The sequence below is a fragment of the Chiloscyllium punctatum genome, chromosome 16 (assembly GCF_047496795.1).
Source record: "Chiloscyllium punctatum isolate Juve2018m chromosome 16, sChiPun1.3, whole genome shotgun sequence".
NCBI classification, from domain to species: Eukaryota; Metazoa; Chordata; class Chondrichthyes; order Orectolobiformes; family Hemiscylliidae; genus Chiloscyllium; species Chiloscyllium punctatum.
This window is the reverse complement of record NC_092754.1, coordinates 13801208-13826787: the sequence shown is the minus strand read 5'-3', so window position 1 is coordinate 13826787 and position 25580 is coordinate 13801208. Positions and strand designations below refer to the sequence as shown.

The window sequence follows — 25580 nt, the reverse complement described above, 5'->3', positions numbered from 1 at the left end:
ACACTGACCCAGTGAAGAGTAACCCACCCAGACCCATTTCCCTCTGACTAATGCACCTAACACTGTGGGCAATTTAGCATGGCCAATTCACCTGACCGCACATCTTTGGACTGTGGGAGGAAACCAGAGCACCCGGAGGAAATCCATGCAGACCCAGGGAGAATGTGCAACTCCACACGGACAGTCGCCCGAGGCTGGAATCGAACCAGGGACCCTGGTGCTATGAGGCAGCAGTGCTGACCACTGAGCCACTGTGCAGCCCACCAGGTTGCCACATGATTTTCTGAGTCTGCCTGCTATCTTGCCTAGTGGGCTCCACTAAATTCTCACTGATTTCTGACAGGAGCTATGTAAAACTAAGAGACTGTGTTAGCCTTGAACACCTCCAGACCTGAGGGTCACAAATCTGCCAAAATACTCAACTTACCTCTGAAACTCGTGCTATCTGAAGCTCTGAAACCAGCTTAGTCTCTGCAAACAAACAAGTTCTGAGTCATATCAGGGAAATAAATGGAGGTGAGCGGTTTTCAGAGAGAGCTTTGGTATTTTCTCAGATTGGAAATGTTTTGTTAGCCCATGAAGTATCTAACCATGATCTCAGGCCATTGGTCTGCCACTGGTGCAGGTCTGCAGTTGGTATATGCACTTGACTGGCAATGGTATGACGTTAGTCGAGGGTTACCACAGATACTTGTTTGCCACGAGTACAAGTTTGGCCCTGGAGCAGGGGTAGCATTTGTGTTAGCCTGGCAGTGACACAGTCTAGGGTTGATAAAGATCAGTTACTAATAGAGGTTTGAATTGGTACAGTTCAGCTAATGATCCTGAACTGCCAGTGGTATTTATCCTGTATATGTACAAACCAAAGATTGGAACTGACTTGCTACTGATGCAGATCTGGCATTGACTTAGGTTTGCCACTGATAACAGGTCTGTCACTGCTGCTGCTCTGGCACTGATCCATGTTTACTCTTGGTACATGTTGATAGTGTTGCATATTTGCTACTGAAACACATAAAGGCCTGGGATGAACTAAGACTGAAACTGACTTGGCATTGGACTGTTCGCTTATCAATCTGGCCCTGATCATTATTAAAGACATTCTATCAGCACACAATGACCTGCCCTTGTTCTTCTGACTTATGATTGTGTTTTTTTTTTCTCCCTCTAACCTCTGCAGATGTGGATGAGTGCCAAGTCCATAACGGAGGTTGTCAGCACAAATGCATAAATACCCAGGAGTCCCATTACTGTGAGTGTAAACCAGGGTTCCGGCTTCACACTGATGGGCGTACCTGTATTGGTGAGTATTGCACATACAGACTGACCGTATCTAATTGCAAATCTCTGGCAATCTGTTATGGCTCTGAAGCCCATTCCTGTCCAAGGAAGTGTCAGCATTCCTCCCCAGCTTGAGAATCCCTCCAAGTACCTGGGCATTAGGTCATCAAGATCACTTTTGAAGTATTATTATTCCCTTTCCACTCTTCTTACACTGACGCCATGTTGTTAACTTGTTTCCTATGGTGTCCTAACAGGTTTCTCCTACTTTCATCTTAAATACCACATGTAACACACTATCTGCACTTTACTCATTCACTAGCCTCACTGTCCTGGCTTTTTGTCCATTGAATGCATTTATTCCATCTCTCCCCTATTTCATCTATTCCTTCAGACCAGGCTTGAAACTTTTACTCAGATACTGATCTGCTCCATGACTCCTATTTGCTATCTTCCATCGTTGCTGTTTGGTCTCTTGTGCAAGTTTCTGTGTCTCACCTTCTCCCTTTTCTGCATTTGAAAACTTCCTTAAAAACCTTTTAAAGCTCTTTTGACCCCAGTCCCTGATTCTCTCACTCTTTGTCTTTCTTTCCTTTTGCCCAATGTCCATTTGTTTTTCCTCACAAGATATTTCTGACATGAGAAACCCTATATGAACACTGCAATTGCCCAGTTCCCTTCTCAAACAGTCTCTTTGTTCCCGTACCGTGGTTCTCACTATTTACACAAAACCGTAAGACATAGGAGTGGAAGTAAGGACATAATGCATGCCTCTCACCAGCCTTTTTGTTGTCAAATCATCCATACTTTAATTGATTAGTATTTTTTTTAATGAATGTTTATAGAGGTTGATCTGTGCCCACCTCAGATAGTGGGAGTCAGAGGTTGTTAGCTAGAGTGTGCAGCCCTGACTTCTTCAGCTCACACTTCCAATAGATATGGCTTCCCTCTGTGAAAATGAGATTTGTAGAATTATCTCAGAAAGGAGAATTAGGATGTGCTGATTGGGTGAGATGAACTAAAATTGGCAGATGCTTCTATGGAGTATAAAAAGCTATCATTAACCTATTGGGCTGAATGGCCTGCTTCTGCTCTGTATAATTCTACATATTTCTTTCTTGTGTGCTTACGTTTGTAAACATTTGAAATGTTCAATTATGCTAAATAATTTTATTATTGTAGATCGGTAGTTAAATAGTGACATTGATTCCTAACATGTAGTTTGAATTATTACAGAGTAAACACAATCCTCAGATACTCTTGGCAAAAGTGATTGAGAGAGGGCGATTGTTATTATGTTACTCCCATTTACCGCTGCTCATTATGAGAGGAGTTGTGCTGAGTACAATTGTACCTAGTAGAAGGAAAGTTCTTTCCAAGCCCCATCGCATTCTGCTGTCACTTAGAGGGCCAATTCCTGCTGGGTTGGCAGACACTGTATTGACCTTTGACTCTCATTTTGAGCGCAATTATGCAAGTGATAGAAATGGCTGTGATTGAGGAGGAAAGTTTGGAAGATACGATGGAGACTGAATAAATACACCAGGTTTTAATATAGCAACAATATAACTGGAGGGAGCCCAGCAAGCTCTGAATATGGGCCAAAGCTAACTTTGGATCATAATCAGGCTTCTGCCCAGTTTCAGACGATGCTGTCATTAGTGATGACTGAATTACACCCAGCTTAGATTTTTGCAACTACTTGATTTCTAAAATGTTTAGCTAAAATCTGGTCAATGTACAGATACAACATGAGTCAGCTCCACATGTGACCAAGATCCAAAACCAGTCAGAAAGTTGAGCTGAACTCTGCTATCAAGGTGATCTCAGCTCTACTGTCCATATTTGAACCTGGTTGCTAAATATAGGTATACAATACTTTATCCAAAATGCTCAGCACCAGCTGGTTTTCTGAATTACAGAATTTTTCAAATTTCAGAATAAGTGACAGTCTGATGGTGAAATTTTAAAAAATCTTACCAAAGAGCAGACTCACTGTGAGTAAAACAGGCCCTGAAACAGAACTCAGGCCTGCCAGTGCTGGGCCACGCCCCCTCACCCCTCATGTCGCAGCTGAGTGATACGCATCGAGTGGGTGTGGAGTTGGGTTAATTGTTTGCACGCCAAACAACCTTGTTAATGACAAAAAAACTTCACGAGAAAGCTTTCGGTTTTCAGATTTCGGAATTTTGGATAAAGGGTTGTCTACCTGTACTTTGAAAATTGAGAAATTGGAACCAAGCTCATTAGATTGATTTGTCACAGTCACATATCTGTCAAGTTTGGTGGCCTTATTGTGAGTTTGATATTGTGCTCACCATATTTTACACCACAAATTTAAAAAAAAAGCTTGTATCTTAATTGGAAACATAGGCTGTTAGGATATGTAGTCCCTTTGCATGCACTGGGATTACTGGAAAACATGTTGACTGCGGCATCAGCTGTGACTTTGCAAGGAGCACTCAACCTCAAAGTCAGGTTTTGGGTTTGAACCCTTTTCCGGACAACTTAAAGTCTAGACAGGCACTCAGGACTGTATTGTGGGTAGTGCTGTGTTTCACGTGAGACATTGATCTGAGGTCAGTCCTCTCATCATTTGAAATAAGTACCAATGTCCTTATTAGTATTTATCCTTAACTGACATCTCTTTAACAAATTGTCTGGTTGTTGTCAGAATTGACAACAATTGTTATTGTGGGACTTTGAAGTGGGCGTATTGAGTGTCATGTTTCTGACATTACAATTGGCGCTGCATCTCATTGTTGCAAAACATTTCCAGACATCTTGAGGTCATAAAAGATGCTCCAGGAATTCAAGTTCTTTCTTTTAAGTTTATTTAACTTGAAAGGAATTAGAAGTGAAATAAAAAGGAACAGGTAACTCTCAATCACACAATTTATATGATTACAAGTTAACATTTACCACATTGAGTGAAGAACTCTTAGACATTTTCTCATCATCTATAAATGAATGTATTAGAACCTTCCTGACCCACTGAAATCTAAAAGAAAAAAAGGTGACTTCTGTACAGAGTAAAGGTGGCATTCTCTCAGCCCAGGCTGTGCAGATAAAAGCATTCTCATGAAATGATGTTGAAGATTCATGAAAGAATATTACACTTTAAGATGTGGAGTGCACTATTTTCTTGGCTGATTGTTTGCATCTTTAAGGTTATAAAATCTAGTCACTGCTGAATAGACACTGATGCCATTCAGGTCTTAGTTGATCTTCTGGACCCTCATCTGATATTTCTGGAATGTTTCTTCATTTCCTCCATAGCATGATTCAAAATGTTCAGTGTGACATTTGCTCTATGTACCATATTTATATATGGAAGGTATCAATCAATGATTCTGAACTGTTTTTTTGTGGATTTGCCAAGTTTTAATGGACACCCATGGTACTGCTTTCCTTGCTTTATACCCTGGTGGAAGTAATTTTACTCTGCCCTCCCCAGAATCAGATTGGCTGCTTCTGTGATACCCTTCCTGATTTCCATTGAACTTAACGGAAAGTTAAATGGGGCAAAGCACAAAACGTTAAGCTTATTTGATTCAGGCTGTTTCCTGCTGTGCAGCTTAGTGTAAAATTAGATCGAGTGTGTCAGAGTACCGTTGGATCTTTTACACCCATCTGAGAGAACCTATTTCTGCATCTCACCCAAAAGTTGGCATCTCTGACTGGACTGCTTGGAAAACAGGTTTGATAGGGAGACACCTGGGAAATGGCAGAATGGAGAGACACCTGGGAGTTAGAATCTTGAGGAGTGGTAGAACAGTAATTATTTGGACTACCTCCAGTAGAAACCTTCGTTGGAGATTTACATAATGTTCTGGGTTGCATGGATTTATCTCTTTGAACCAGCAGGATTGCCACCCTTGTCTTTGGCAGCACGTTATCCATGGAAACAAAATACCAACACACCAAAATGGGAGAATTCACCTCTGTATTCATGAACCATTGATGCAGAAAGCCCTGATACCAAAAATGCTTTCCCTCCCCGTTCTGTGGAATGATTTTTTTTGAAAATGTATTAAAACATGGCTCTTCCACATTATTTCATGCTCCTGTCACACTAACAGGCTGAAGTGTGTATGCGTGTGTGTATTGATGCTGTTCTGGTCAGTCCTTGAGCCAGCCCCTGAAAAAGGCAGCTACGTTGAGGGAATTGGGTATTGAATAGTAGCTATGTAGTGTTCCGAGCTGGCCCAAAGCATGCTCTGTGGTTAGCTTCAGTTACTCTTAATGGGCCACTTGGACTGTAATCTCACTGGGGTGGGGGAATGTCAGGGAGCCTGCCTGCATCTAATAATATTTCACAAGAAAGAAAAATAATCATGGTGTAATGAAAGTTAAAGGTTTCATTTGGAGATGCTTATTTAAACAGAGAACAGGAGCTGAATGGTGTAGGCACTAAAATAATAAAGCTGCCTGAAACTAATTGTATCCTTTCAAGGATGGACCACTGTGATTCACAGTGAGCTTTTAAATGCCCGTTGCTGATGGGGAGCTGCAACATAGCAATGATCTTCTTGCCTTTGCCTCTGTTACACTTGGAAAAAGTGAACATGGCAGATGCTGGAACGTCAGAGTCAAAATGTGGCGCTGGAAAAGCACAGCAGATAAGACAACATCCAAGAAGCAGGAGAGTTGATGTTTTGGGCGTAATCCTTTCATCAGGAATGTGGAGGGGGAAGAGGGCTGAGAGATAAATAGGGGCTGGGGGTGGGGGTGGAGCTGGAGTGAAGGTAGCTATGATTGCGATAGGAGGATGGACATGGGGATTCCTGCATCCACCTATTGCCTTCCTAGCTACCTTCCCCCCAACACCAACACCACCCCCCCCCTTATCTCTCAGCCCCCTTCCTCCTCCACATTCCTGATAAAGGGCTTAAGCCCGAAATTTCAACTCCCCTGCTCCTTGGATACTGCCTGACCTGCTGCGCTTTTCCAGCGCCATACTTTTCGACTCTGTTACACTTGGGCATAAGATACTCATGGGAAGGAGTGGGATAGGCATCTCATACACACATACACGTATACACGCAGACATACACGCAGACACACATACACACAGACATACACGCAGATATACATACACGCAGACATACACACAGACACACATACACGCAGGCATACACACAGACACACATACACGCAGACACACATACACGCAGATACACACGCAGACACACATATATGCAGATACACACGCCCGCAGACACATACGCAGACACACATACACAGACACACATACACGTACACATGCAGACACAGAGACACACATACACGCAGACACACACACACACACACACACACACACACACACACACACATACGCACATGCACACACACACACGTCAAGCCCACGTAGATGTCCTGTGACCTGCCTACTTAAGTTGTCTTCCCATCTCCAGGCCACTGCTACAAGGACTGGAAGATTATGCTGTACTTCTCCATGGTTTCACCCTTCCCCTTTCCTCTATAACTATCTTCAAACCAATAACTCCCCAAGATCTTTTGTTCCTCCAACTCCAGTCTTTCACGAGCTCCTCATTTTCTTCACTTCACTGCTGCCAATTGTACTAGCAGCTGCTGAGCACTAAACCTCTGGAATTTACTCCTGAAACTTTTTCTCCTTTCAGCTGTCCCATAAAACTTATGACAGATTTTGGCCACCTGTCCTAGTATCATCTTATCTGACTTAGTGTCAAATATTTGTTCAATAATTACCTCTTTGGAGCATTCAAGGTGCTGTATAAGTACAAGCTGTTCCTGCAAATAACCAGTGGCTCAGTAGGTACTGCTTTCACATCTAAGGCTGGTGCTCAGCTTCAGTTGAGTCAGCATCATAGGGTAATGCCCATATTCTCATAAGCCAGGCATCATTTGCTGAAATAGTAGCCCTAGTAGTCAGAAGCTTGTGGGTTCACGTTTCTGTTCCAGAGATCTGTGTGTAACAGTCAGGTGGGCAATGTCAATGTGTATACTGCTGCTATAGGTTGAGAGGACATTAGGGCCTTGTTAGGAGAATGGTACAACCTCTGAAAGTGATTGATGGTAATCTACTTGCAAAGCTTTACATTCAAAGTTGAAAGTAGACTGGAGAGACCATGTCTGCGGAGGACTGAATGGTTGAGCAGATAATCAAAAGTTACTGGAGATGCCAGGGGGCGTGAGCCTTGTAGAACCTTCTGATTAGCCTGATAACTGAGTAACTGACTGTCTGCTCCAGACTGTTGAGTATGCTTGCTGACCCTCCATGCAGGAGTAAGTGATGGACAAAACCACTTGCTCCCACCATCCCTGGCTTCTGGTCTCACTAAATATTTGGACTGGGAAGAGATGGAGCATGAAATTAGCTGATCCCTGTAATTGAAGAGCTTCAGGAGATGAACATTCTTGACATGTTTAACTGATGAAAAGATGCCTTCAATGTGACAGGTGAACACCAGACCATGGCTTACTGCTGATCAGCACATTCCTGGCCCCATGCTCAAGCCCTGAGGGATCTTGAGATTTTAAAGATATTCATGGTCCATAGGACCTACACTCCGAGTGGGAACTGAATAGGTGCTGACAGCTGCCTGTCAGAGGGCAGTGGTTTTAGGAAATTGGCAGAAAATTGATCTAAAGTTGAGGTAACTTCGCTTGTCTTCCCTCTTCTGAATGTGTTCTGGATTCTGGGCTGGAACGGTGGTGGTCAGTTTTATTATTTGGAATGAAGCTCTGTGCATCAGGCATATTGATTGGGCTTTCACTGACAGGTGTTATTGCGTCTTTTACATGTGTGAGTACAGTCCATTCCTCACACATATATTCAGACCAAGAGTTTTGGCTGGTTGTTTGACCATATAGGCCTTTACTGCCAGGCTCAGTCCAATTCTCACCTGAGATCTACTAGTTGCCTTTCCTAAAGAATCACAAGAAAATAGACAGGAGTAGGAACTTATTCTTTTCCTCCCCTCAACACAGGCCATTGTAACATTCCCAACTGATGCTCTCTGTGATGCCATCTCACTGGCCATACACTCATCCTGGAACATCTGGATAAAAGGACACCTACGTCAGACTTCTACTTATTGACTTTAGTTCTGCCTTCAACACCGTAATTCCAACCAAACCCATCTCCAAACTCTGAGACCAAGGGCTCTGCTTCCCCCCTCTGCAACTGAATCCTTGAATTCCTGACCCGCAGGCCACAATAATCCTCAGCAGTGACCCCCTGTAAGGCTGTGTACTCAGCCCTTTACTTTACTGCTTCTACACTCACACAACTGTGTGGCCAAGTTCAGCTCTAACTCCAGACTTTTGAATGGACCTCTCATACATTAGCGTCGATGTTTCTCGGCATCTTCTCTGTAGCTGTAACAGTATACTGAGGAACCTCGATTACCTGAAAGACATGGGCGGGGAGTATTTCATTTGGTTAATTGAATGCTGGACAATCGTTTGCTGCTGTCTTAGTTTAGCCAAGCATTAGGACCTTGAGATCTTGTTCAGCTTATCTGAAATTCAGATAATCGAATACCAGGTAATTGAGGTTCCTTTGTATTCTGCATTCTGTTCCAGTGCCCTGAGGTACTTATGTAAGTAAAGATTTGTCTGGTTAGCACGCAAAACTATATTTTTCAGTGTATCTCAGTACATATATGAATAAAAAAACCAAACCAAATCAAACCAAATCAAAAGATTTGAGACTTCCAAGAATACAGGAAGGAGACAGAGTGCTTGGTGTTGTGGTGCAATGATAACAATCTCTCTTTCAATGTCAACAAGACAAAAGAACTGATCATTGACTTCAGGAAGAAAGGAGGAGGACACATGTTTATCTACATCAATGGAGCTGAGGTGGAGATTCTAGGAGTGACGATAACTAACAATCTGTTCTGGACCTCCCATGCAGAGGCGACACTCAAGAAGGCACAACAACGCCTCTTCTTCCTCAGGCGACTTAGGAAATTTGACATGTCCATAAGGACCCTCACCAACCTTTACAGGTGCATCATAAATCATTCTATCTGGGTGCATAATGGCTTGGTATGGCAATTATTCTGCCTGGGATTGTAAGAAACTAAAGAAAGTTGTGTGTACATCTCAGACCATAATGGAAGCCAATCTTGGACCAGCACTGTAGAACAAAGGTCAATATCATTACCCACTTCACCAGGGTAAATGCCACATTATTCTCTGTGAGCCCTCACGTTCACTCCATCTCTGCTACCCTAGCCATCTCTCCTCCAACACTCTCTCTATTGCCTCCAACATCCACTGTGACCCAACCTGCCACTAATCTAGCAGGCCACCTGCTCTGTCTACTCACTCCTCAGATTTCTCCCCACTTGCACCAAAAGTAACAGCTATGCCATCTAGTCCCATCCCCTGTGATACCTGTCTCTTTCTTGTTGCTGATGGAGAACAGGCAGCAATAGGGCAGACGAGTCAAGATGGTGGGTTGACCAACATTTGGCTCCTCACCCCTTAAATGGAGAGCATCCTGACTCTGACCAGTGGTTGACTGACCATGTCTAAGTCCCTGAACTGGTATTGGAGGCTACCTTGATTTACAATGCTGGGATCCTTTGTCTCTTGTTTTGACAGGGGGCCTGCTGACAACAAAGATGAGCCTCCTGCCTTTGTGTCTGCTGCATGGCACAACAGAAGTGCCTGGTTGGTCTGTCTGAGGGAGCAAGCCCACAAATCGAGGCAATGCAAGGCAGGGGTGCTGGAAGTATCCAGATAGGTTCAGAGTGCATGAGTGAGTGCTATGACAGTGATCGAGAAGCCTGGAAATGCAGCTTGATCCAGTCTGTGAGATGGATGTCTCTGAGTGTACAATATCCTTGTAAACTGGAGCACCCAGAGGAAACCCACGCAGACACAGGGAGAATGTGCAAACTCCACACAGACAGTCGCCTGAGGCGGGAATGGAACCCGGGTCTCTGGTGCTTTGAGGCAGCAGTGCTAACCACTGTGCCACCGTGCCACCCACATGGCCTATTCCTGCTCCTATTTCTTAACATTCTTTGTGATGAATAAAAGGTCAACATAACTTGTTTGGTCCTGCACTCTTTGCTACTGTTAATAAAGCCTCGGATACTGTATAATTTCTAAACTGTTCTCTTAATCTGTCCTTCTACCTTTAATGAATTCAGAAATCCATGCTGGCTCCCTTACTTAATCTGTATTTGTCAATGTGACTTTAATCTTGGACTGAATTGTTGTTTCTAGAGATTTCCTAACCACTGAGGTTAAACTGAATGGTCAATATTTGCTTTGCTCATCTTAGCAGTCTTCTTTAAACAAGGGTACAATATTTGCAGTTCTCCAGTCCTCTGGCACCACCCCTGAATCTAAGGAAGACTGGAAAATTATCACCAGTGCCGCTAAAAGTTCCATTCTCACTTCCCTCGGTATCCTTTGATATATCTCAACCAGTTTTGTCAAATTTAAATATTGACAGTGGGTACAGTATTTGTTGCTGAGCAATTTTAGACCTCATAGCAACTAAGCTTCTTTCTCTCTCTATAAGACCATAAGATATCAGGGAGAATTTGGCCAGTCGGCCCATCAAGTCGGCTCCGCTATTCTACCATGGGTGATATGTTTCTCATACCCATTCTCCTGCCTTATCCAATATCCATTGATCTCCTTACTAATTAAGAACATATCTATCTCTGTCTTAAATACATTCAAGTACATTCAGTGACTTGGCTGTCACCATGGCTCACACAGCTTGTTCCTCCTTAGTAATGGCAGATGCAAAATATTTGTTCAATATTTCCGCTATGCTGTCTGCCTCCATGCACAAAATCCCTTTTTCAGTCCCTAATTCACTCCAGTCCTCCTTTTTTCACTCTTCTACAATCTATATGCCGAGAGAAGACTCTGGAATTTCATTTTATGTTAGTTGCCAGTTTCATTTGACACTCCTCCATTACTTATCTTATTTGCTTTTTTACCTTCCCTCCGAACATACTATATTCAATTAAATTTCGACCTGACAGCTGTCATAAGCAATTGTTTCTTCTTTATCATAATTTCTATCTATTCTATCATTCAGGGAGCTGTGGATTTTACCTTTCCCTTTTGGAAGAATACACCTTGGTTGTGCCTGAACTAGCTCTTTGAAGGTAGCTCATTGTTCAGCCACCATTTTTCTTGCTGACCTTTAACCTTGATTTGTTCCATCCGAATTTAGCCTGAGACTGAAGTAGATTTTCCCCAAATATATTTACTCAGGATTATTGATTATCCTTTCTCACAGTCACCCTAAACCTTTTGATGCAGTGATCACAATCACCCGTATGTTCACCCTTTAATGCTTATCTACTTGACCCGCTTCATTCCCAGGAGCCAGGTCTCGCAGTGCTTTGTTTATTGTTGAATTGGAAATTGTTATAGAAAGTTCTCCTGAACGTAGTCAAGAAAGACTTGCCTTTCTTTGATCTTTATAGTAAAACTATCCAGTCAATATTTGGATAATTTCCCTCAGGCTACTTTTGTCCTAGCTTAAAGTAACTTGCTTCAAGTTTTCTTCCCTCTTTGTGAATTATGTGCCATTTAGCTGATGTAAACATTGTGCTCACATACATCAGTTGAGTAGCCATGTATTATCTTCCAGATCTGTCTCTAAGCAATCTTTATATTTTCAATATTTCACCAAAAACAATTTCAGAAAATACTTCTCAGCTTCAAGTTTGATTTATTTGCTCCAGCAGTTGAAGGTAATGTGTTACTGAATGAGCTGTGTTAAATTACCATTGTGCTGAAATCCAGGCACATTGCAATGATTGACTTACATATTTTACAAGTGGTTTCTGGCAAAGTTCCTGTGAATACTAATTGTACCGGATCGGAATGTCCTGTGGTTATTGGAGCTCATGAAGTCTGAATATTCTGAGCTTGTTCCCCCCACCACTTCAGTCATGCATCTCAGAGGTCATTGCTCCCTGTAAAGGGGAGCAGGGGAAGAGATGACTGCACTGGCTGTGAATATCCATAAAGGATGGAAGGGTCACTCTATCAGACATCTATCATGTTTGCATCCCTCCCGAAGACGCCATGGATGACTGTATAGTGGCCCCATGGGAATTCATCCCAATCAATCAATCTTTTCCCTCATTTTCTGAATCCAGCAGAAACCAAATGATGGAACAATGCTTTTGCTGTTAATCTTATTGTCAGTATTGACAAGAGCCCTTCCAAAGGCTTAAGCGTATAATCTATGCTGGCACACCCAGTGCAGAACTAAGGGAGTGCTACACTCTCAAAGTTGCCATCTTGCAGTACAATATTAACTGAGGCCTCATTTGCCCTCACGAATAAACTTAAAATATTCCATGTCCATTATTGGAAAAAGAACAGAGAAATTCTGCCTGTGTCTCCTGGCTAATGTTTATATCTGAACTGGGAACACTAAAAGCAGGTTGTTTATATTGTTGTTTATGGAATCTTACAGTGTACACATTGCCTGCCTCATTCTCGACATTATAACAGTCAGTATCGATCACAACTGCTTAATTTTGTGGAAAGTGTTTGAAACCTCTAGTGCTTGCAAAATGAGCTCCATAAATGTGAGACTTTCTTTCTCTATGAGCCCTTTCTGAACTGCTTCATTTTTTTTCGCAGACATTATGCCTCTTCTTGCTGCTCCCATCATCCTAAAGCCCTTCTCTTAACGTTTTTGTAATCTATTACCTCACATAATTTAGATGAGATTAGATTCCCTCCAGTATGGAAACAGGCCCTTTGGCCCAACAAGTCCACATCGACCCTCCCAAGAGTAACCCACCCAGACCCATTTCTCCCTGACCAATGTGCCTAACACTGTGGGCAATTTAGCATAGCCATTTCACCTGACCTGCACATCTTTGGACTGTGGGAGGAAACCGGAGCACCCAAAGGAAATCCATGCAGATACGGAGAGAATATGCAAACTCCACACAGACAGTTGCCTGAGGCTGGAATTGTTGGGGATAACATTATTGAACACTGCACCTTTGTACTCATCAATCTCAAATCAGGTCTAATTCTAGACATGTGGGGAATGTAGTCCTTCTTTGCTGAAGATTCATGAATTGAAATTATGGCATGTGGTATCAATAAGAAAAGTTACTGGTCTTGCATTGTTATGATAGTGCCAAAAATAGTCTATCAATTTGCAATTTCTATCATCTGATTTTAATACTTGTGACTTTCATGTACTAAAATAATTTCAAAAAATGAAGAAACATTGATTTGTGACAGCTGCAATGGTCACTTGACCAGGTTGAACCAAATTCAAGAAATTATCAATAACAAGATTGAGTCTTAACTGAAATTAACATGTTACCAAAATGTCTGAAGCCAATCATTCAAATATGTTTTTCCTGTTTGATTAACCCTTTCACATATTGTAATGGGAATTGCCTGCAGATTGTCCTGTTCATGAAAAGTAACGAAGCCAGACATAAGAATACACAAAGGGAGTGCATTTTAAGCAACAGCATTTGAAATGGAGCAGAGGAGAGGAAATGGATTCATTACTGGAGATTGGAAATCTTACTCTTGCCCCCTCCCTGTTTCTTTCATCCTGTCAAAGATGGTGTTTGAGAAGGTAAATTAGAAAGATATACATTAACCAAGAACTCAATGATATCTACAAATTTTGCCAGTTCTGAAAATATAAGATATCAATTAAACAATCGTGGTCTCAGGTTAAAACCTAACCCATTAAAGCATCGAAGGACATTTTAAATTGCCGATCATCGATCTTTCTTTTTGGACAGACTTCCTCCCCTTTTTAAACTTCATACCTGTCCTTATGTGTGTGTGAACATGTTTTACTTTTTTTTGGGTTAATAAGTAGCAAAATACTTTTTTCGCTCAAGAAAACCTTGTAATTGTCCTTACATTTGATACTGGTGAACTGAAATTTTATTGAGGTTCAATATAGCTGTGTGCTGAAAGGAACTGAATATTTTGGTTCTGGCTGACCAAGGAAGTTATAAAGAAGAGAGCTGATTCATCCCTCCTTACTTGGTTGTAACAGTAGAACATTCCCCCATTTGTTAATTTGATTAAGATGCCAACCTGCAAGACTTACCATTCCTTCAATATGATGCTCAGACATCTGGTAGTATATTTGCTAAGGATTGTTATGGATCTAAATCTGCAGTGTGGAGGTCATGAGTTCATATTCCCCCAATCTAGATATGTTGCAAGCTGAATTTTGATTAAATCCTGGTCATTTGTAGGCTGAAAACAGAAAATGTTGGATGAAAGTTTAGATTTTTGTAAAAACCAACGATAACCCTTAGGCAAGTAAACCTGCTATCTCTATCCTTTCTGATCCATAGAAGCTTAATTAAATGCCTTCTGAGGAGGACTAGCGAATAATTGCCAAAAGGATTACCAACAGCTTCCTGAGGTAACAAGGACCAGGCAATAAATGTGGTCCATATCCTGACAGCAAGTTTTAATATATTAAAAGCAAACAATGGAATAATGCATTTATTATTGATATCATCCAGTGTAGTTTAGGAACTTAGAAAGAGAAATTTTCTCCACTATTCAGTTAGACCAAAGCTGCTCACACTCCTTTGTATCTCAACTTAAATATTACAGCGATGTCAGGAAACAGTTGTCTAATGTAGGCTGGGAACGTAGACTAAGGGGAAGTTCAGTGGATGAACAATGGCAGACATGTAAGAATATATTTCATTATATCAACAAAAATTTATTCTGGCATCAAAGAAAGACTCTATGAAAAGGATGAATTACTTGTGGTTAAAGGTAGTCAAGGAGAGTATATCCAAACAAAAACGAAAGCATACAAAGTGGTAAAAACAAGCGGTAGGCCAGAAGATTGGGAATTTTTAGGAACCAGCAGTAGATGACTAAAAATCTAAAAAAGTGGGAGAACATTGATTATGAAAGTAAATTGGTGATAAATAGAAAAACAAACAAAAAGAGTTTCTATGGACTTATAAAAAGAGAGTAGCAAAGGTGAGTGTGGTACCCTTGGTAGATGTAACTGGGAACAGACAATTGGCAAATAATGTAAACCAACATTCTTCATTGATCTTCATGGGAAGAGGCCAATATAAACTTCCCCAAGATAACAGTTAAGCAGTGTACTAATGGGAGTCAAGATCTTGTGGAAATTTCTAACATGAGCAGCAAAGTATTTGAAAAAATGTTAATAGGACTAAAAACAGAGAAGTCTCCAGGACCTGATGGCCTGCATCCAAGGGTTCTAAAGGAATGGACTGCAGAGGTAGTGGAGGTGTTAGTCAAAATAATCCAGAACTTGGTGGATTCTGGGAAGGTTCCAGCTGATTGAAAAATCATGAATGTGATGCCCCCATCGTTCTAGAAGGGAGGAAGTCAGAAAGCAGAGCATTATAGGCCAGTTAGTCTCACACCTGTCACTGGGGGAATGCTAGAATCCATTATTAAAGAAAAAATACCTATCCAATTCCTCCACCATTTCTTTGTTCCCCATTATGACTGCTTCAATCTCACTCTCCAGTGCCCAATGCCCACTTTTGCCTCCCTCTTATCTTTTAAATATCTAAAAATAAACTTGCTATATTTTATATTACTAGCCAGCTTACCCACATAGTTCATCATCTCCCCCTTATTGTTTTTTTTGAAGTTATTCTCTGCCAATCTTTAAAGGCTTCCTAATCCTCTGGCTTGTATGCTTTTTCCTTTGCTTTTATGCTTTTTCTGATTTCCCTTGTCAGCCATGGTTGCCTCATTCTTCCTTGGGGTGTTTCTTCTTCCTGGAGATGAATTTCTGCTGTGCCTTCCAAATAACCCCAGAAATTCCTGCTATTGCTACTCCACTGTCTTCCCTGCTAGGCTCCCCTTCCAATTAACTCTGGCCTGCTGCTCCCTCAGGACCTTGTAATTATCTTTATTCAGCCATTAGATCTGATTTCAGTTTTCTCAAACTATAGGGTGTGTTTCATCATATATGGTCATTACCCCTTTGAGCTTCCTCCCATTAGCTCCCTAATCAGATCTGTCTCTTTATCCATCGCCAAATCCAGAATTGCTTGTTCCCTAGTGGGCTATACCACAAACTGCTCCAAAAGAAATCTCATAGGCATTCCATAAGTTCCTGGTGGGGTGCCAGAAGGATTAGTCCCATGTCCTCAATCATTTACCTTCTACAATAATGACTTGGTGGAGGGGGCAAAGTGTAATATATCCAAATTTGCAGCTGATACAAAAATAAGTGGGAGGACATATTTTGATGAGGACATAAAGAATATGCAAAGAGATCTACAGAGGAGCCATGATTGTCCGACACTCGATTATCCAAACTTCAGATTATCCGGACAGGATTGCAAGGTCCCCATGCTTGGCTAAATTGTTATCCGGCATTCTGGGCCCCATCAGCAAAAGGTGATGCCATTTCCTTTCAGACCAACATGTCTGGGACAATTGACCAGAACTGTGCAGGGTCACTACAGAGTGCCAGCACTTGACAGATGTACAGCCGGTCTTCAGAGATGGTATCAGGAATCCTGGGAGATCCTAGCAGTCGATGGGAGAATACGACAAGTGGCATGGCATGGGGGCATAGTACATCGGTAAGGAGGCAAGTTTGGGAAGATACTATACAAAAACTCACTAGAATGTCCAGAGATTAACCCTGGTGACACCTTGCCAATTTCTGGTAAAAAAAATTATTTTCGTGAAAAAATACTTCTTGATTTCAGTTTTGAATGGTCCCATCATTCCTATCAGTTTTCCTATCAGAGGAAATGGATTGTTTTCACACACCTTGTTACAATTTTAACCATCCCTTGATGAGGTCGTCCTGCAATCTTCTACACTCAAATAAATATAAATCAAATTTCTGCAACCCACTCCCCCCAATTTAATTCTCTTCACCCAGCGACATTCTGTTGAAGTTGTGCAGTAACCCCTCCAAGACCAATGTGGTGTGGTGCCTACAATGGATAGTACTGCAGATTGGATCTGACCAGAATTTGTTACAATGTAATGCAGCCAAATTGGAATAAAGAGCTCTGCTTATCCGAGACTCGTCCTTTCACTTCTTATGGTTTAAATCACATCAAACAGCAAGGAAACATTTTTCGGCATTTGGCATTAACTATCTCAAATAAATTAAACTTGGATATTACCAATCCAGTTTACCTCAGCTGCACCTTGCTAGGGTTAGACAAACCTCACATTTACCACTACCTATCCTTTTATGGGGCAAGGTTAATAAATGAACAAAATAATAAAAAGAACAAAACAGGTAAATTCAGCATTTGACAAGGCCACAGGTTTTTAATTGTCTTTCACATTTGGCAGTGTCTCGAATGCTCTTTCCAGGACAAATAAATTCCTGTGGTTGGGCTGAAATTGGACCAAATAATCCCGGAAGCCACAGGAATGAGTTCAGATAGGGATTATATTTCCAAAGGCATGAGGTCACTTAGAGAGAGCACAGTACAATGGGGGGAAAACACTAACCCTGCCTGCACGATATGGCCAGTTGTTCTTGTTTTAAAGTTTGTGTAACTGGAGCAACTTCAGTTAGTGTAGTGAACAGACCAGCTGAACTTGCCACTGGAAACACTAGTTTAACTCCCCACATCAACTGGAAGAACGTCCAACTGATCATGTTTAAAATTCCCAGCTTAATGCTCTGTTGACCATGATTCTGTCTTCAGTGCTGACTGATGCTCAGATCCATGACAGTTTGACCTGTAATTCTAGCTGGACTAGTAGGCAATGGTTAACGATAGTAACTTGCCATCTAGATTAAAGAAAAAAATTATTATTTGGACCAGAACCTTTGTTGTCGGTGGAACTATGTCCCATTTGATTTAGGGCCTTTGGAAGAACAAGACAGGGTCTCATCCCTTGTCTCACAAAGATGATCTATAGAGGGCTGCAGCATTCTCATAAAGACAATTGACACCTTGGCAAAGAGCAAAGAAAAAAGAAAAATACAGCACGGGAACTGGCCCTTCAGCCCTCCAAGCCTGCGCCGACACATTTTGCCATTCCATAATAAAACTGTCCTTACTCAGGATCCATATCCTTCTATTATTCCCTTCCTATTCATGCATTCGTCCATGTGCTACTTGAAGGCTGCTATTCTGTCTGCTTTCACTACCTCCTCTGGCAGTGCATTCCAGGCGCTCACCACCCTTTGTATGAAAAACCTGCTTTGCACATCTCTTTTAAACTCCCTTTCCCACCCAACCCTGCACTTTGAACCTGTGTCCCCTAGTAATTGCTCCCTCCAGCCTGGGAAAAAGCCTCATACTTTTCATTCTCTCCATGCCATTCACAATCTTATAAATTTCTAATAGATCGCCTCCCAATCTCCTGCATTTCAGTGAAAACAAATCCAGTCTATTCAACCTTTCCTCACATAAAATCCCCCAAAGCAGGTACATCCTGGTAAACTTGTTGTGTACCCTCTCCAAAGTATCCACCTCCTTGTGGTAGTATGGTGAACGGAATTGTACATAATATTCTAAGTATGGCCCAACTAAAGATCTATAAAGCTGCAGCATAACCTATCTGTCCTTATACAAAATGCTCTTTCCAATGAAGGCAAGCATGTCTTCATCCTTTTTTACTATCTTACCTATCTGTGCTGCTACCTTCAGTGATCTAAGGACAAGAATACCCAAATCCCTCTGCATCCTAAGGGTTCTGTCATTCACTGTATAATTTCCATCTGTACCTGACCTTCTAAAATACATCCTTTCATTTAGGACCCCAATGGCAGAAATCCTGCTGTCCATTTGTTAAGTGTCACATTTGTTTGGATGTAACTCCATCAGGCATTTTTCTGCTCATGCCTCCAACTGATCTATATTCTGCTAGATCCTCTGACAATGCTTCTCACTATCCACAACTCCACCAATCTTTGTATCATCTGTAAACTTACTAAATAGACCAGCTATGTTTTCATCCAAATTATTTATGTAGATCATGAACAGCAGAGGTCCCAGCACTGATCCCAGTGGAACACCACCAGTCACAGCCTTTCGTTCCGAACGCATCCTTCCATCACTACCCTCTGTCTCTGATGAGTAAACCAGTTCTGTATCCATCTTGCCAGCTCACCCCAGATACCATGGGACTTCACCTTTTGTACCAGTCTGCTATGAGGAACTTTGTCAAAGGCTTTACTGAAGTTTAATGTGGACAACATCAACCATTTTTCCTTCAATCATCTTTGTCACCTCCTCAAAAAACTTGATCAAGTTAGTGAGATTAGATTAGATTACTTACAGCGTGGAACCAGGCCCTTCAGCTCAACAAGTACACACCGACCCTCCAAAGAGCAACCCACCCAGACCCATTCCCCTACATTTACCCCCTTCACCTAACACTATGGGCAATTTAGCATGACCAATTCACCTAACCTGCACATTTTTGGACTGTGGGAGGAAACCCATGCAGACACTCAGAATGTACAAACTCCAAACAGTCAGTCGCCTGAGGTGGGAATTGAACTCGGTACTCTGGCGCTGTGAGGCAGCAGTGCTAACCACTGTGCCACCATGCCGCCCACATGGCCATATAGCATGGCCTACCCCACACAAAACCATGCTGTCTATTGCTGTTAAATCTATTTGCTTCTAAATGCATATAGATCTTGTCCCTGAGAATCTTTTCCAATAATTTCCCTATCACTGACATGAGGCTCATTGAGCCTGTATTTCCTGGATTATCCATGCTACCCTTCTTAAGAAATGGGACAACATTGGCTCTTCTCCAATCCTCTGTGGCTAAAGAGGATACAATTATGTTTATTGTTATGACACGGGGTAAACCCTCCTGCTTAATTTAAAACCAGCAACACAGAAGATTTATCCCATGCTGTAAACTGTAAAAGTTCGAGTGGCCAAGAACTATTTAAAGGAAAAATGAACAATTTTATTTCTTAAAGTGTATCAGAGAATAATTAACCAACAACTATTTACAATGCCTTCCTCTAACCCATCTTTTACCTCCCCTTCTATAATGCTAGTCCGATAAAACTCCCAATTAAGATTTATAGAAAATTCAAATTTTAAAACCAGCCAGCAGTCAAATCTTCTCTTTATCTTCATCGGTAGATTGGCTTCCCAGGTCAGTGTTGAAGTTTTTCTCTGTGCAAACTTGTTCTCTACAGAGGTACCTCTCAGAGTGCAACTGTCAGCCTTGTGGCAGTTCTCCTCTGCACTAAGCTGTCATGATCTCCATTTCCACCTGAGGATTCTATCTTTCAGATAATAACCCTCCAGAATATTCTCTGCCTCCTTTTCAGAGTACGCATCCACATATATCGCTTTTATCGTCTTGTCTTGCTGTTGCAAGTCCCTTAGCCTTTCAGGTCGAAACACTTCTGTCTGACCCTGTGCCTGTTCAGGTTTTTCCTGCACCATTATGTCAAATACGGTATCCACTAAGTGAATCTCAACTCCTTCATCTTTCTCTTTACTTTTCACTTGGTGTTGTGACTTATGATAGTGGGATCTGGTTACCACACAGTCTGGGAAAATACCAGGATATTTCTGTTTTAACTCCTCAGTTTCTTGGTCTTCCTTAGGCATCTTTAGACAATAAGGGGTGCCACTCCCACTTTGGATCCTGCAAATCATTCCCAAAAACAAACTGAATTCCTGGAACTGACACTCTGTCGATCACTCCTACTGTAATTTCCCCTGTCTTAAGTTGGCACTCCAACCTGATCTTACATAGGGGAATGCTAAATTTATGTCTATCTATCCCACAAATTATCACACGCTCAGGGAGCAGATCAGAAAGAGTGCATATTCGCTCATCCCTTACTATCAGTGACTGGTTAGAGCCTGTATCTCTCAAAATTATAACTTCTTGTCCTTCTCTCCCTATTGTTTCTGAGTAAACTTTACCCATTGAGGTGGATTCTTTGTAGAGATCAGGTACTAACTCCATACCCAGCCCCTGCCTAGGCTGTGCACTCTCCTGCAGCTCCTTGGGGTCTCCTTTATTACCTTCACTAATGCCACTGGCTTAGTCTCCTTTACCACATCTTTTCCCACAGCGCCTTTCTTTAACAACCAGTTCTGTGCTTTTATGTGTCCCACCTTCTGGCAGTGAAAACACCTTTTTCCAGTGCCCTTCTGAAACTACCGGCACTGTGATTTTCGGTGTCCCACTCCATCAGTGAAAACACCTGAGGCCTTTCAACTCCTGCCCACCCTTGTTTAGATTAGATTACTTACAGTGTGGAAACAGACCCTTCGGCCCAACAAGTCCACAGCGTCCCACCGAAGCGCAACCCACCCATACCCCTAACCTAACACTACGGGCAATTTAGCGTTGGGCTTCTTTTTTATCCTGTGGTAAACTCTTACCAGTGCTCTCTACTCTTGGTTTAGTAGTATAGAATTCTCCCAACCTCTATTCCTCACAGGATGAAATTCTGTTCGGAAGCTTGTCTTATGCACCAACATGTATTCGTCTGCTCATTCTGCTGCCCTTCTCACTTCCTGAACTTTGTTCCTCCACGTGAATTCTTACCATCTCTGAAAGTGAATTTTTAAACTCCTCCAGCAGAATAATCTCCCTTAGAGCCTCAAATGTCTTATCTATTTTCAAAGCATGCACCCATCGATCAAAATGACAATGTTTCATTCTTTCAAACTCAACATAAAGTCTGACTTGGTTCCTTCTTCATGTTTTTGAACTGCTGTCTGTATGCTTCTGGTACCAATTCATAAGCACTTAAAATAGCCTGTTTAACCTCTACATAATCTCTTGACCCCCTCATCTGACAGTGCAGCAAATCCTCACTAGCTCTGCCCATTAGTTTAGTCTGAACAACATTATGCATAAATCCTTGGACCACTCCATTTGTCTTGCCAATTTTTCAAATGAAATAAAGAAGGCTTAAACATCTTTCTCAAAATATGGCAGAGTTTTGACATATTTATATATACATTACTACCTTCTCTTTTAATCTCCTTCCTGTTAACTTGACTTTGCTAAGTCGTAACACCTCAAGTTCAAATTCTCTCTCTCTCTTTCTTCTCTCTTGCTTTGCTCAATTAAGAACCTTCTCTCTCAGTTTTCCTCTCTTTCTCTTTCTCTCTCCCTCTCTCGCTTCTCTCTCTCTCTGTTTATCTTCTAACTCCATTTTCCTCAATTGTAATTTAAGTTTTTCTACCTCTACTGCATTTGTCTGTTTCTCTGACACACCCTTACAATTTCAGCTTTAGTTTTGTCCTTGGTTAAACCCAAATCTAACTTTGCTAATTCTAAAAGAATGGCCTTTTTCTTTCCTTCTAAACCTTCTTGGCAGATTTAAGAATCATCTTCAAATCCCAGAACCTCTTTTAGCAATTTTCAGAGCCCTTTCTCTCACTTTCAATTTATTTAACCACAAGTCCCTGAAATTAAACAAATTGTCTCACCTATGTTTTATTTAAAGATCTAAGACACTAACCTACAAGTCTTTAAATCTGCTGGGAGTTTTCAAAACCCCAAATGTATTCAAATCTGTCTAAACCAGTTCAAATCCCAGCCAAGCTCCTAAATTGTTACGACACGGGGTAAACCCTCCTTCTTAATATAAAACCAGTCAGCAGTCGAATCTTCTCTTTATCTTCATCAATAGATTGGCTCCCCAGGTCAGTGTTGAGGTTTTTCTCTGTGTAAACTTCTTGTCTAGACAGGTACCTCTCAGAGAATTCTGACGAGTAGTCTACAGATGTTGGTCTTGTGGCAGTTCTCCTCCCAATTTATACTCCAAATCATTGGATTATGTCATTGACTTTTAAGATTGTCAATATACTCAATTCAAACTTGATTGGCATTTGGTATTTTTCGGGGTATAATTTAAACTGATTGGCCGAATTCAAAGCTGTTTTGTCGTTTCCAGACAACCAGCTACCCAATTAGCTGGAACACATGTTACATTGTGTCTTATTGAGAACACTTTGTGCTGTCACAGCTAGCTTTTGCTCTCTTAAAGGTATAGTACACCCACATCTTCATAACATTATCAGTGCTCCAGCAATTTATTCCTTGCCTCACTTAATGTTCTGGGATAGATCCCATCAGGACCCAAGGACTGATCTACCTTAATACTTTTTAAGACGCACAACACCTCTTCCTTTTTAATAGCAACTTGACTTCGAAATTTAATTCTCCCTCCCCTGAGATCATTCTCCACCAATTCCTTCTGTTTGGTGAATACCGACACAAAGTACTCATTTAGAATCTCACCTACCTCTTCCGGCTCCACACACAGATTCCTTCCTTTGTCCTTGAGGTGGGCCAACCCTTTCCCTAGCTATCTCCTAACTTTTTATATATGTCAAAAAGCCTTGGGATTCTCCTTAATTCTGTTTGCTAATGACTTTTCATGACCTGTTTTAACTCTTCTAATTCTTTCCTACTTTCCTCATATACTTCAAGAACTTCATCTGTTCCCATCCTCATAGACCTTATGTATGCTTCCTTTTTCTTTTTGACCAAGATCATAACATCCCCAGTCATCCAAGGTTCGCCTGCCATACCTATCCTTCATTCTCGCAGGAAGATGCCACTCCTGAACTCTTACCAGCTGCCATTTGAAATTCTCCCATGTGCCCAAAGTGCATATAACCTCAAACAGCTGTCTCCAATCAAAAATCTCCAGTTCCTGCCTAATTTTGCTGTAGTTCACCTTCCTCCACTTTCACACCTTCACGCGAGGATTGCTGTTGTCCCTAACCATGGTATCTTAAAACTCTGGTACTAAGATCACTACTCCCAAAAATGCTCCTCCACTGAAACTTCACTCATCTGGCCAGGCTCATTTCCTAAAACCAGGTCTAGTATTACCCCTTCCCTGGTTGCATTGATTACATATTGTGTCAAGCAACCCTGCTCCATCCAAGCCCCTTACGTGAAGTGAGTCCCAGTCAATATCGGTGGAAGTTAAAATCACCCACAACAACAATCCTGCTGTATTTACATCTTTCCAAAATCCGTCTACATATTCTCTCCTCTACCTCCCGCTAGTTGTTGGGAGGCCTGTAGCATACCCCCATCATTGTGGTTTCATCTGTTTTATTCCTGAGTTCTACCCTTATTGCCTCGCTGCACAAGTCCCCTGAGGCATCCTCCTTCAGTACAGCTATGAGATATCCCTTTACCAATGATCAACTCCCCCACCCCTTTTACATCCTCTTCTATCATGCCTGAAACATTTAAATCCTGGGACATTCAGCTGCCAGTCCTATCCCTCTTTTAGCCAAGTCTCCGTAAACGCAATAATGTTATAGTTCCAAATACTAACCAAAGCTCAAAGTTCAACTTACCTCGCCTATTATATTTCTTGCATTGAAACGCGTGCATTTCAGACCACCTCCCCTGCTCCTCACAGCAGTGTTTCCTTGCCTGGTCTTGTTCTTAGTCAGTCTTGTTCTGGCAGCCACAGAATATATCACTTGTTCAATAGCAATGGAGAGCATTTGTGAAATTGTTAACCATTCACATAAGCAAGCAAAATGGAAGCACGAGGTTGAGAAGAAAGTAGCAAGTGAAGGGTTAAAGAGACTTTTGGCAGATTTTAATGTGCCCAACATGACACATACCCATTTGATGGAGAACTGGGAGGAAATCTACATCTCCTCTGTTGGGCAGGGCAGACCCCAATAGCTAGTTAGTGCAGGCCATCCTTTCATTCAGGACCCCAGTGGCAGAAATCCTGCTGTCAGAGCTGCTGGCATCTCCACAACAGCTTCCAACCCATCAGAGGCTAGCAACTTTCTAATGCCAACTGTGCCAGTGGGGGCAGTGGCAGCTGTTAGTTGTGCTCCAGGTCCTTCACCTGGACTCAGGTGAGTAAGGGTGGGATTGGGGTCATGGAAGTAGACAGGGAGAGAAATGAAGGCATAGGCAGCGAGTAGCCTTTGGCAGCCCTGCCCTGCTTCCTGATGCCAAGTCATTTACTTGGGCACTGAGAGACCCTATTGCTGTGGGATGTTTTCAGTAGGGCATTGGCAAGTCTGACAGGAGTTGCTGGAGAGCGTTTGTGAGGCACCCACAGACGGGTAAGTTTACAAATGGACTTACTGTCATCTCCACGTTTTCCCATTAGCAGCAAGCTAATCCACACAACTTCTCCACACAAGTGGGCTTAGGCACCATGCTACCCACCAAAATGCGTTGGATTGATTCCCCCCCTTGGCCGCATTGAATAAAGAAACTTCAGTTACCTGAGTCAAGATTGAGAATGAGGTGGAGGAGCATTGGCCTGTGTACATGTTACATGCAAGTATCGTTTAGCGATGGCTGAACCTTGTGTA

At 41.9% G+C, this 25580-nt stretch overlaps 1 protein-coding gene across 4 annotated transcripts in view; it reads left to right on the top strand.

Annotated features, from left to right (window-relative positions):
* Positions 1–25580, top strand: part of LOC140486975 (uncharacterized) — a 436936-nt gene that overhangs the window by 284733 nt on the left and 126623 nt on the right. For all 4 annotated transcript variants that reach the window (XM_072586267.1, XM_072586266.1, XM_072586268.1 and 1 more), the window contains one exon: positions 1181–1303. In XM_072586267.1, coding sequence (XP_072442368.1) covers positions 1181–1303 — 123 coding nt within the window. The remainder of the gene's footprint in view (positions 1–1180; positions 1304–25580) is intronic.